This window comes from Microchirus variegatus (genome assembly GCF_963457635.1).
Source record: "Microchirus variegatus genome assembly, chromosome: 11".
In the NCBI taxonomy this organism is placed as follows: domain Eukaryota; kingdom Metazoa; phylum Chordata; class Actinopteri; order Pleuronectiformes; family Soleidae; genus Microchirus; species Microchirus variegatus.
Window position 1 is genome coordinate 28,956,730 of NC_139812.1, and position 12,772 is coordinate 28,969,501.

At 41.6% G+C, this 12,772-nt stretch overlaps 1 protein-coding gene across 1 annotated transcript in view; it reads left to right on the top strand.

Moving 5' to 3' along the window:
- Window positions 1-10,877, top strand: part of rel (v-rel avian reticuloendotheliosis viral oncogene homolog) — a 17,511-nt gene extending 6,634 nt beyond the window's left edge. Inside the window, exons 6-12 of the mRNA XM_083897493.1 lie at window positions 4,757-4,897; window positions 7,424-7,528; window positions 7,674-7,892; window positions 8,018-8,080; window positions 8,175-8,243; window positions 9,816-9,910; window positions 10,028-10,877. Of these exons, the coding sequence (XP_083753619.1) occupies window positions 4,757-4,897; window positions 7,424-7,528; window positions 7,674-7,892; window positions 8,018-8,080; window positions 8,175-8,243; window positions 9,816-9,910; window positions 10,028-10,795 (1,460 nt within the window). The 3' untranslated portion in view covers window positions 10,796-10,877. The remainder of the gene's footprint in view (window positions 1-4,756; window positions 4,898-7,423; window positions 7,529-7,673; window positions 7,893-8,017; window positions 8,081-8,174; window positions 8,244-9,815; window positions 9,911-10,027) is intronic.
- The last annotated feature ends 1,895 nt before the right edge of the window (window positions 10,878-12,772 follow it).

A 12,772-nucleotide genomic window follows, 5' to 3' on the forward strand; every position in this document is an offset into this window, starting at 1 on the left:
AGACGTTAGCGTTTAGCATTCAAACTCCGTCGCTGAAGAGAGATATCGGGAAAAGAAACGCGCCATTTAGATAAAACCGCTAACCTTTGCATTCAAAGACTTTAGCATTTCCTTAGCATTCAAAGACGTTAGCATTTAGCATTCGAACTCCACCGCTGAAGAGAGATATCGGAAAATGAAATGCGACATTTAGATAAAACCGCTAACTTTCGCGTTCAAAGACGTTAGCATTTAGCATTGGAACTCCGCCGCTGATGAGAGATATCGGAAAAAGAAACGCGACGTTTAGATAAAACCGTTAAATATTGGCGTTTCCTCAGTGCTCAAAGACGTTAGCATTTAGCATCGATCGCGCTTAAAAGACCTTCTTCTTCTTCTTCTTCTTCTGTGAGTGAAAAACAAGGAAAAAAACTTTTTCATTCTGAACTTTCATCAGCTGATCATCGTTTGAGTTTGACCCACTTCATTATTTTCACCCTACACACACACACACACACACACACACACACACACACACACACACACACACACACACACACACACACACACACACACTCATGTACAAACAGGCGTTTGACTTACTTCCTCATTCTTGGTCACAGTTGCTCAATTCAGCCGAGTGAAGGAGGCCACATGAGAGCTGGGAATGCTGGATTCATTACAGGGGGGGGGGGGGGGGGGAGCAGTGAGGGAGGGGGGGGAGTTCCCCGGCTGATGATGATGATGATGATGATGAAGAAGATGATAACAGTAGAGTTTGCTGCTGCTGCAGATCTGTATAAACACAGAAGTGACGGCACATTTACGAGCTCTTTTCTGTCAATCAAACACAAACAGATCTGAGATTATACTGATATGAAATATTATATGTGACTATAACGTATTATAATAATAATAATAATCATCATTTATCATGTTACTAGGTAAAAAATATACAGCATCATAGTCATATATTCGCTCTAAGACGCACTTTTACAACTCTCCCACACCAAAGTCACTCACTCTCCCACACCAAAGTCCATAGAGAAAATCAGTGATTTTAGCTCACAAGGACACAGGAGCTGCTGGTCCTCTGCTGCCTCGTGTGGTCACTTTGTGTCACTGAGGTCAATCTGAATGAAGGATTACAATTACATTACTGATAAAATCAGTCATTGTAAGTTAGTGATGGAGGCAGCAGTGACACAGAGTGACCACACGAGGCAGCAGTGGATCAACAACTCCTGTGAACTCCTGTGTGCTGTGATGTTAAAATCACTGGTTTACTCTATGGACTTTGGTGTGGGAGAGTGAGTGACTTTGGTGTGGGAGAGTGAGTGACTTTGGTGTGGGAGAGTGAGTGACTTTGGTGTGGGAGAGTGAGTGACTGGTGTGGGAGAGTGAAGACATTTGACAAAGTCCTTTTTCTGCATATTTATCATGTGTTGAGGTTGAACTGGAGCTTTTCCTTTTCGCATGTGATCACACTTGGTATATATATATATACAGTATATATATATATATATATATATATATATATATATATATACGTGTATATATATATATACATACACATATATACACATATATATATATATATATATATATATATATATATGTGTGTGATATAAGTATAATACAGAGGTGTGTGTGAAATTGTGAGTCATGCAGTGGAGACACTGTTTGTGGTGATGTTTGTCATCGGCTGCCTCTTCTTTCTCACTTGCTCATACTCACCCACTCAGAGACCACCACACACACACACACACACACACACACACACACACACACACCCCCCCACACACACACACCCCCCCACACACACACACACACAGATGTTACCCACAAACCCACTTTCCTGCACCTGTCCAGCTTTGACCTGGTTCATTTCTGCCTCCTTCAGTTTCTCCACTTTAAAATAAAAACAACACACTAAGATGTCATTGAAATACTTAAAACTGCAAATGACATAAAAATAAGTTACAAAAACAACAAAATAAAGGTCTTCTGATGATACTTCAAACTCCCTCAATCTGTGTGAAAACTACACGTTTAAACTTTGTTGTTGTTTTGTGAACAAAGTCTAACCTGAGACACGTTTGAGTTGCGTCTTCTCAACAGGAACTGACTAAACTCAGTCATTGACGTAAAAAGAACGCAGCATATTTGTGACGTTGCTCAGACTTCTGACGTAAAAAAAGAACGCAGCACGTGGATTTTTTTGTGAGAATTTAAAGGAGATTTGTTTCTCCCAGATTATATTCCAGATTACCACTGTAAATCAGGTGTGTAAACGAACGACGTAAACTTCACGGATTTCCGGTTGAGAAGTTTTAGTTTTAGTTTAAACTGATAAACATTTAAATCTCAAAGATTATGAAATCTGAGATTGCAGCTTCAAATCTGGTGTTGAAATGAACCTGATTACGTAATCTTAATCTCCTGTAAGAAACAAAAACACTGTCACGTCTCGTAAATGTTTGGTCTGAAACGACCCTGAGGTGTTTGCATCTTTTTTTCTTTTTGCTTTCTTTTATTTTCTGTTAATCTGACTCAGCAGATTCCACACAGTAATCTGAGCTGTGACCTGTGTCTTCACTTGGATCTGAGGAGAAAGGCCGAGCATGCAGAGACAGGAGTTTCCCTGTGTGTGTGTGTGTGTGTGTGTGTGTGTGTGTGTGTGCGACGTGTGTGTGTGCGACGTGTGTGTGTGTGTGTGTGTGTGTGTGTGTGTGTGTGTGTGTGTGTGTGTGTGTGTGTGTGTGTGTGTGCGCGATGCTTCTTTTACGATGTTTTTTAAAATGACGTTTAATCTGCCGTCAGTTTGAGTCCAACTGAACGTTCAGGTCAAACCACTTTCACACACGTCACTCACCGTCGTGGTCACTCGTGCAGGAGTGTCATCCCTTCACTACGCACACACACACACACACACACACACAGACACACACACACATTCACACACCCACTACTTTCCACCCTGAGGTGACGTCGCTGACAAACCTGTAGGCGGGGATGGCCTCGTCTCGCTCGAGAGACACAAATTAGGAGTTGGAGGAAGTGAAAGTGTGTGTGTGTGTGTGTGTGTGTGTGTGTGTGTGTGTGTGTGTGTGTGTGTGTGTGTGTGTGTGTGTGTGTGTGTGTGTGTGTGTGTGTGTGTGTGTGTGTGTGTGTGTGTGTGTGTGTGTGTGTGTGTGTGTGTGTGTGTGTGTGTGTGAATGTAGGCTGTGAACGTTGTTACCTGTGACGCGTTCACACTGACCCACGGTTGAGGTTTTTGGGGACGACCTACACATGTGACGCCAACTTTGTAGAGGATTAATATATATATATATATATATATGTGTGTGTAGTGACATATTTGTAAAAATATCAACGTCAAAGTCAAAATTCCTCCCTCACCCATGGTTCTGTGTGAGTTCTGTAATCACGACTGCACAATATTAAAATAAAAGCATAATTTTGCGATCAAAAAACCCAGTAAATACCAACAGATGCGTCTAAAATGAAGGAGTTTGTCGTCTGAAAGAACCCAATTTTAAAAAGCAGGAAAATCAATGTAAACAATTCTTTCGTTACTGTCGTCGTCTGTTTGCAGCATTGATTAATAACATGTTTTTGCAGTATATAGTTGCGACATAAACAGAAACCAGGACTTTGTAAAAGCTCTATTCTGAAACATGTGGATCATCTGCATAGAAAATATTATTCTGATTATTATGATGTTTAAATATTATCAACTTGTTTTGCGAGCAAAGGCTAACCTGAGATACGTTTGCGTTTACGACTTCTCAACAGGAACTGCGTGAACTCGGCGGTCGATGTCGCTTCCGACTTCCGACATAAAAGGAACGCAGCATTATTTTGACGTTGCTCCCACTTCCGACTTCCGATAATATGTGAAAAACGAACAAATTTCCTTTAAAATCTCGGAAAAAATTCACGCAGCAGACACTTAGAAACTAACGCTGCGTTTCTTTTGCGTCGGAAGTCGAAGTGATGCTAACTCCACAAAATTCACAGAGTTTCCAGTTGAGAAGTCAAACAATAATTGTGCTCTTAAAAACCCAGGAAAGACCAACAGATACGATAATGAAGGAGTTTGTCGTCTGCGTAAGAAAAGACGATTAAAATAAGCGTCATTGTGACATCATCAGAGAATTAAACAAACATAATGATTTACATGTTTAATGTTTGTGTTGAAAGAAAACTAACATTCCTATATAACTTCTTTAAGTTCTTTAACGTAAGACTTCATTTTAATTTTGCTTAAATAAAGGAGCGTATCATCTGCATAGAGAAGAACAAAAATGATTAAAAGAAGGAAAATCTATATATCTGATCAAAATAACCTTTATTATCACAGTGAGGAATTAACGTGAGTGACTTTACGTGATGGTTTATATTTTTAACTTTGCCACCAAATCTTCATTTTTGTCATTTTTCTCGTGTTTATTCACTTTTCTGAAAAACTTCATTATTCTGCAATGATTGTAAAATACATACATGTGTATCATCTGCATAGAAAAGAACAAACAAAGGTATAAACAATAAATAAAGCTTCATTAGTTGAATGATTGTGAACATAAGTGTGTCGTCTGCACAGACGCACAACAATAAACAAAAATCAGTGTAAACTATCGTTTTTGTAAACTCTGAAGAGCTTTTATCACGTTGGTGAATTTACATACGATTGACGAAATCTGCCGTTTCAGTCATAATTGATGTGTATATGTTTGTGTGTGTTTGTTTGTGTGTTTGTTGTGTGCGACCTCAGTTCCACGCGAGCTGCTGCTGCAGACAGAGGAGTACGACCTGAACGTGGTGCGTCTCTGCATCCAGGTTTTCCTGCAGGACGAAAGCGGTCACTGCACCCGACCTCTGAACCCCATCGTCACCAACCCCATCTACGACAACCGTGAGTGACCTCGCCGCCGCTGCCGCCGCGCTCGGGTCAAAGGTCACGCAAATGCAAATGTGCCGGGTTATCTGAGGGTCAACTGGTTTAAACCTCTGACTTTATGTTTGTTTTCATTTCATTTCAAAGTCACAAAATACATATAACAAATATATTCTGTCCCTAATTATTCACTAAAGTAATAAGTAATAATAATTTAAATAAAGGCCTGAAATTGAAAGTTTTAAGTGATGGATTTAAAAAAATAAAATAAAATAAATAATAATAATGATAATAAATGCATATAAACTAGGTTGTAAAAACAAGTCTGGTCAATAAATTCAAATTAAATGACCTTCAAAATCATGACAATGCAGCATGAAAACAGTGTTTATCAAACTTTCATATAACACATTTCAACCACAAGGCATTTTAAAGTGATTATATATATACATATATATATATATATATATATACATACATATATTATATTAAATAAGGTAAACCTGTAAATAAAGTGCTTATATATGTATATATATACATATATGTATAAATATATGTATATAATGTATGTATTTACATGTATATATGTATATACATATAAATAAGCACTTTATTTACAGGTTTACCTTATTTAATATACAATATATAAACATATATATGTAATATTATATAAGGTTAAGCTGTAAATAAACTGTTATAAAACAGTAGTTGCAGATGCAGAGTCTGTGCAGGTAAAAGTGTGTGAGAATTGCATGTGTGTCTCAACTCTGCTCACACACGCACACACACACACACACACACACACACGCACACACACACACACACACACGCACACACAAAACTGAGAAAGAGGAAGTTCTGTTCACACACTAACCCTCAGTCAGTGCCGTTACCATGGAGCACTTCCTCTTCTGACAACAGCCGTGTGACATGTGACTCAACCTGACACCACTTCCACTCTGACTCTGTTTGTAAAGTGGAGATTTTCAAACACAGCAACACTCACAACGACAACAACAACGACAACAACGACAACAACAACAACAACAAGGCCACATCTACTACAGCAGTAACCATGGTACTGATACTGTACTAGTAACGGGAAATAAAGTTCAGTTTGATGTTAGTTTATTCTTCGGTTACACGCTTAGAAATAAGGGTTCCAAAAGGGTTCTTCTACAAGGGCTGAGGTTCTACTTGGAACCATTTGATTCTGAAAAACTCTATTCCAGAAGAAAGGGTTTTTCAAGGGTTCTTGGTAACACTAATGGTTCCAGTAAGAACCATTTTGATCCAGAGAACCCTTTAAAACCGCTTTCCTGAATAAAGGATTTTAAAAGGGTTCTGGAGCCAAAAAGGGTTCTCCTATGAGGACAAGCTGAAGAACCATATATGGTTCCACTTAGCACTTTTATTTTTGATTTATTTTATTAGGAGTGTAGCATCGTCCTGCCTACAGTTCTTCTGTTAGCATCGTTCTTCTGTTAGCGTCGTCCTGCCTACAGTTCTTCTGTTAGCATCGTTCTTCTGTTAGCATCGCCCTGCCTACAGTTCTTCTGTTAGCATCGTTCTTCTGTTAGCATCGTCCTGCCTACAGTTCTTCTGTTAGCACCGTTCTTCTGTTAGCATCGTCCTGCCTACAGTTCTTCTGTTAGCATCGTTCTTCTGTTAGCGTCGTCCTGCCTACAGTTCTTCTGTTAGCATCGTTCTTCTGTTAGCATCGCCCTGCCTACAGTTCTTCTGTTAGCATCGTTCTTCTGTTAGCATCGTCCTGCCTACAGTTCTTCTGTTAGCATCGTTCTTCTGTTAGCATCGTCCTGCCTACAGTTCTTCTGTTAGCATCGTTCTTCTGTTAGCGTCGTCCTGCCTACAGTTCTTCTGTTAGCATCGTTCTTCTGTTAGCATCGCCCTGCCTACAGTACTTCTGTTAGCGTCGTCCTGCCTACAGTTCTTCTGTTAGCATCGTTCTTCTGTTAGCGTCGTCCTGCCTACAGTTCTTCTGTTAGCATCGTTCTTCTGTTAGCATCGCCCTGCCTACAGTTCTTCTGTTAGCATCGTTCTTCTGTTAGCATCGTCCTGCCTACAGTTCTTCTGTTAGCATCGTTCTTCTGTTAGCGTCGTCCTGCCTCCAGTTCTTCTGTTAGCATCGTTCTTCTGTTAGCATCGCCCTGCCTACAGTTCTTCTGTTAGCATCGTTCTTCTGTTAGCCTCTTCCTGCCTACAGTTCTTCTGTTAGCATCGTTCTTCTGTTAGCATCGTCCTGCCTACAGTTCTTCTGTTAGCATGGTTCTTCTGTTAGCATCTTACTGCCTACAGTTCTTCTGTTAGCGTAGGTGATCACGCAAATATGTTCCCATATGAGTCTGTACCATATATAGACTCATGTTCATCCAGATCTGATCCAGATTAAGTTCAGATGTGTTTATGTCTGAACAGGTACTAGCTACAGGCAGGTAACGTTCTCTCCAGAACCAGAAGGTTCTTCTTCTTCTTCTTGTGGTTCCTCTGTTGTTTACCATGTTGTTGTTGTTTGTGCTTCATCAGGAGCCCCAAACACCGCAGAGCTGAGGATCTGTCGGGTCAACAGAAACAGCGGCAGCGTCAAAGGACAGGACGAGATCTTCTTACTGTGCGACAAAGTCCAGAAGGGTAAGTGTCGTCTGCGTCTTCACGCGTTTTTCACCGAGCTCACGTCTGTTTCCTTTTGAATTCACCTTCATTCGATCATCTCATCCGTTAGTCCTTTCTCTGAATGTTCATTCCTGTCGTCCCATCGTCAAACTTTCACCTCCAGATGACATTGAAGTGCGGTTCTTCTCGTCCGACGGCTGGGAGGCCAAAGGCTCCTTCTCGCAGGCGGACGTCCATCGACAGGTGGCCATCGTCTTCAAGACCCCGGCCTACTACAACACCTCCATCACGGAGTCCGTCGCGGTGCAAATGCAGTTGCGGCGACCTTCGGACCAGGAGGTCAGCGAGGCCATGGACTTCAGATATTTGCCGGACGACAAAGGTGAGCCATGGACCTTGGATTCGAAACAACTCTCACGTCGCTACGATAGTAGCGTAAACGAGATGGGAACCAGTTTTCAGTCATTTCCTTATGTTTCTATGTGTGAACATGTTGTTTCTCTGCAGATCCGTACGGCTACAACGCGAAGAAGCGCGGACGATACGAGTTGATGAAGATCGGATTGACGGGTAAGAGACGTGGAGAACCTCTGAAGAGTTGATACCATTCCACATGTAGAAGCATTTCTGTAACACACCTGTCATGTGACCTGTCTCCCTCTAGGTGCTAGTTTCCCTGGTATGAACAGACCAAAGGCGGTGTCGCAGTCTACCATGAACCATATGCGCAAAGGTAACGGCTTAATAACGATAGTTAGGGATTGTTGTGAGACCTAGCATGAAACAAACAAAAGGCTCATCTGTTGAATTAGATGCCATCTTAACTCTATCATATCTTTCTTGCCATGCCAACTTGGATCAACTACTCCTTTGTACTGTGACGTAAAATTGTTGATTTTTTCCTCTGGACTTTGGTGCAGGGAGTGATTGATTTACAAAAGCAGAACAGACCACTGATAGCAGACACTTAAACTGGCCAGGACTGTATTAACCACTTCTTCCCTGACCCTCTTTTTGGAGTCCCTGCTCTAAAATGACCAAACTAAATAGAGTAAATCTCTGCAGTTACAAGCTCTATGTGGATTATCTTGGTATTAAAATAAAGATAACACTTGTGAGATTCCACCAGAGGTGTAAGTTTCACTGTAGATGTCACTGTGTCAGAGTAAATGTACATGGAACACAGCATAACTGAAGGATTTTTTTCTCTCGCCTAAAAAAATATTGCATTTTAAAGCAAATATCACCTTTAAAAATATGAAGTAGGAGCTTAAAAACACATGGAGGTCATGTAACAACATGTGGACATGAGCTGTGCAAAGTCTGATGCTGCTGAAGTGAAGCAGAGTGAAATTACAGAGGTTTTAGTAAAGAGATGTCTGGGCCTTCTCACTTTTGTCTCAGTTTGGCACCATCTGTGCCATTTGAGATTTCTTAGGTACCAAATTATTAAAAAAACATTTAATTTTATTTATATGTCACTACAGATCTAAAAAGAACTTGTTTTGAAAAAAAAAGGTATGATAACTGTCTGTAAATGGATGCTTCCTGTGCGTAATAACATCTCTGTGACTCTGCAGCGTCTTCAGTTACGCAGCACCATAGCTCTGGCTTACTTTGGTCAATTAGGGTGATTGACAGCTCGTTTTAAACCTCTAAACCGGTAGAATCAGACCCCGGTCTTCAAATGTGTGTGAATCACTTCATTAGCGAGTCAAAAGCCTAACCCTTAGAAGTAGTTTTGTTCTGGTGAAAATAACTTTTGATAAACAGCAAAGGTAAGACAACATTTCCGCTTGTATTTCTTGAAAGCCAGTTGTTGTTTTGCTCTTATTTTGGGGCTGAATCCGTGAAACTTGGTCGTAGAGTGATAAAAATGGTACCGTTAGAATCTGTAGATTCTCAACTGTCGTCGACACATGTTTTTTTTGTTTACATAATCACGCTGACGCTCCGGTGCCGCTTTTCAACGTGTGCTCTTTGACAGGTTTTTTTCCGCTCCTGCTGTTTGATCCATTGGTGTTTTAACTGTGTTTGGTGAACATAAGAATGGTTTATGTGAGCTTTTAGCTGAGTTTCTGACCTTTCTGTGGGTATGCAGCATGTCTGTGTTTGTTCAAGTTAGACGTGGTTTTATGACGCTTTTGTTGCTGCGTCTGACACCATGAAGAAGAGGTTACTTGAGCCTTAAGTGAAATGGCTTAAGTGTTTTTACATGAGTGGCCATGTTTTCACTGAGATATGGGTTGGGTTTATCAAAACGACTGCTCTGCCATGACACTAAATGTCACTCCATGTGTTCCAGACCCCAACAACATGTACCTGAGGCATCATCAGCAGCAGCAGCAGCAGCAGCATCAGCAGCAGCAGCAGCAGCAGCAGCATCATCAGCAGCAGCAGCAGCAGCATCATCAGCAGCAGCAGCAGCAACAGCCCTCCATATACAACAAGCCGTACCAGCCGGGGCCTCAGAACGTGATCATGACGTCGCGTTCTCCCAACATACAAATCGGCCAGTCGTGGGCCAATCCAAATCCGGCGCTCTCAGTGGACACGGTCACCATGAACCTCGGCGGCGCCTTGAGCAATCTGCCGCGTCCAAACAGCGGCATCAGGCAACAGCAGCCGAAGCAGGGCTCCGGTTACCCCCGCAGAATGGAAAACCCCGGCTGCGAGAACAACGCCTTACCACAGCTCTCCATCGGGGACCTGCAGTGTTTGGACACGGTCCCTCAGGCCGCTTTAAGGAATCAGACCGAGTCCCCGGCCTTCCACCTGCACCAGCAAAGAGCTGAGGTCGACTCTGAGACCAGGAACCACGCAGGCAACCAGAATCAGGGACTCCAGACTATGTGGCCGACTTTTAATACGCTCAATACAGTCCAGAACACGTTCAACGGCTCAGTCCCTGGAGGCGGTAGCGGCTCACAGGGGCTCGGCTCTTTCCCCTTCCTGGAGGGAATTGAGGGGGATGATTTCCTGAAGAGCCTGGTGGGCGGGACTTCTCAAAACCTCCAGCTGAAGCAGGAACCCCAGTTCACAATGACACAGGAGAGCCACGCCGCTCTCATGCAATCACCAAGAGAAGGCCAAGGTAACACGTACACCAATCTGCTCCCTCGGCCCATGAGCAACGGCGCAAACGTGGATCAAATGGTGCTCGACGGTAGCGGCGGCGCCCAGGCTCTTAAGAACCTTCAGAGTCCTTACTCAAACAGTATGGCCTCGGACGGCCACTTTTCAACTTTGGCTGACTGGCTCAAAGCTTCTCGCCAAAGTGAATAAAAGCAGAAATAAACTGCTCCGAGGTCGACGCAGGCCTGGTCTGGTCTGGTTTTGCAAATCCAGAGATTTTGCTAAGAGTGTGCGAGCGATCACTAGACAAGACAAGGATTTTTGGAACGGTATTGTTCACCGATTCGCCAAAGACATCGCAAGGAAGGCTAGCTCCATCCGACTGGCCTTTCTCCTTTGTAGGAAGTGGTCTAAGTGGAGGCTGCACCAAACTCTGACGCTCTGACGGTCTGGTCCATGTTGGGATTTCCCCCGTTGTGTTTTTCCTTGACGACGAGCAAAAGAATTCATTATTCAGTTTAATTGGAGCCCTTTTTTTTGAACGTTTTGTCATGTTTGGCCGTTAGCCGTTAGCCGTTATCTCCCGTTAAAACACACTTGTCTTTGGTGCACATTATAAGGAAGGATAGAAACTTTGGAATCTTTGTTGCTCAACAATGGGAGGACACATTGAGACGTGACCATGTGGTATGTCGCGTATGGTCGTTGTTTCTAATCAGAAAACTGTAAATAAACTTTTGTATAAAGTGTTCTGTGAAGGTTCCGCCCCACAATCATCGATCGTGCATTCCATTTTTAACTTAATTTCCCAGTTACAAGTAGGAAGATTAAATAAACTCAAACTCCAAATGTCCGAGTTCAGAATTCAAAATGGCCGCTCTGATCCTCAACAAAATGAAAGCTGTACTGTTGTAGCATTTCTCTATTCTTTATTTTCCGAAGCAATAAGTCAAAGTTCAAAGAGTACAGTCCTACTGGTTCAGCCTTTTCATGTACAAAATACCAGGTAATGTTTAGCAAATGGACTAGGTTAGCTTGCTACTTAGCAGACCTAGCTGTGTCGCTAACATTAACCACAGACTAACCAAAGGTTAATGGGGGGATACCATTATGAAATTGGACAAATTAGAACATGTCAGAGAAGGCAAAGTAGCTTGCTAGTTAGCAAACCAAGCTAAAAAAATGCTAACAATATTAACCAAGGCAGGGGAAACTCGGGTATGCACTATTTAAAGTGATAAGTTGCATTATCGCTGTGACCACGCCCCCTTATTCACACTCAGTTGAGTTGACCTGGTTTGTTTGGAGGCTAACACCAGAGCTCGGTGATTCCTGCCTCACTGGAGCGTTCTGAGGTGAAAGTACGGCTTATTTTTTATCATTTCTTTGTCTCTCAGGACAAATTGGCTCCAGCGTCGAGAAAACTGTACAGAATTGAATGTGTTTTTGATGCTGAAAAGACGACTTTTGACAGTAAAAACAGGCAGGTTATTGTAGATCGACTCGTTATTGCTTCATTCATCGCTTCATATTATCTTGCTCTTGTTAAGTGCACTGTGTACATACATGTTAGCCATAGTTGAGCGTGACGGCGGCGGCGGCTTGAGCCGAAACGCTCGACGATTGGCGAGGTACTGAAATTTCCATTGAGGAAGTGGGAGGAAGTGTTTCCTCTGTAATGACTGTGTCATAACAGTGATCACATGTTTTATCCAGAGATGTTTTATTGATATTTTTACTGTTTGTTTTTCTTTCATTGTTTTATTCACTCGACACAAAAGCTCTCAGGATGATGATGACGACGAATGAGAAGAATTTCACCCGTTTTTTTCTGACTTAATGTAGTAATGTCCAGAAGCTTTGATGTGTACATTGTAAATGTTGCTTTTTACAAAAAAATTTAAAAAATAATAAATAAAAATGTTCTACTAAAAAAAAAAATAACTTTCTTCAAATTGTGTCAGTTATTTTTTTTTTTTTTTACAAAATGTAACAATTAGAATTTAAATATAATTTTATCAATTATTGATTTGATTTTTGAAACACGGTGGTCATTGTTCCTGATGTATAAATATAAAGCAGAACTGTTCACCTCATAAAACCTCTGCACTATATTAAGAATATGATTTTGTCTCTTACAACAAGAAATGAATGAAGTTTGTGTCAAGTTGTATAAACCACTCACTC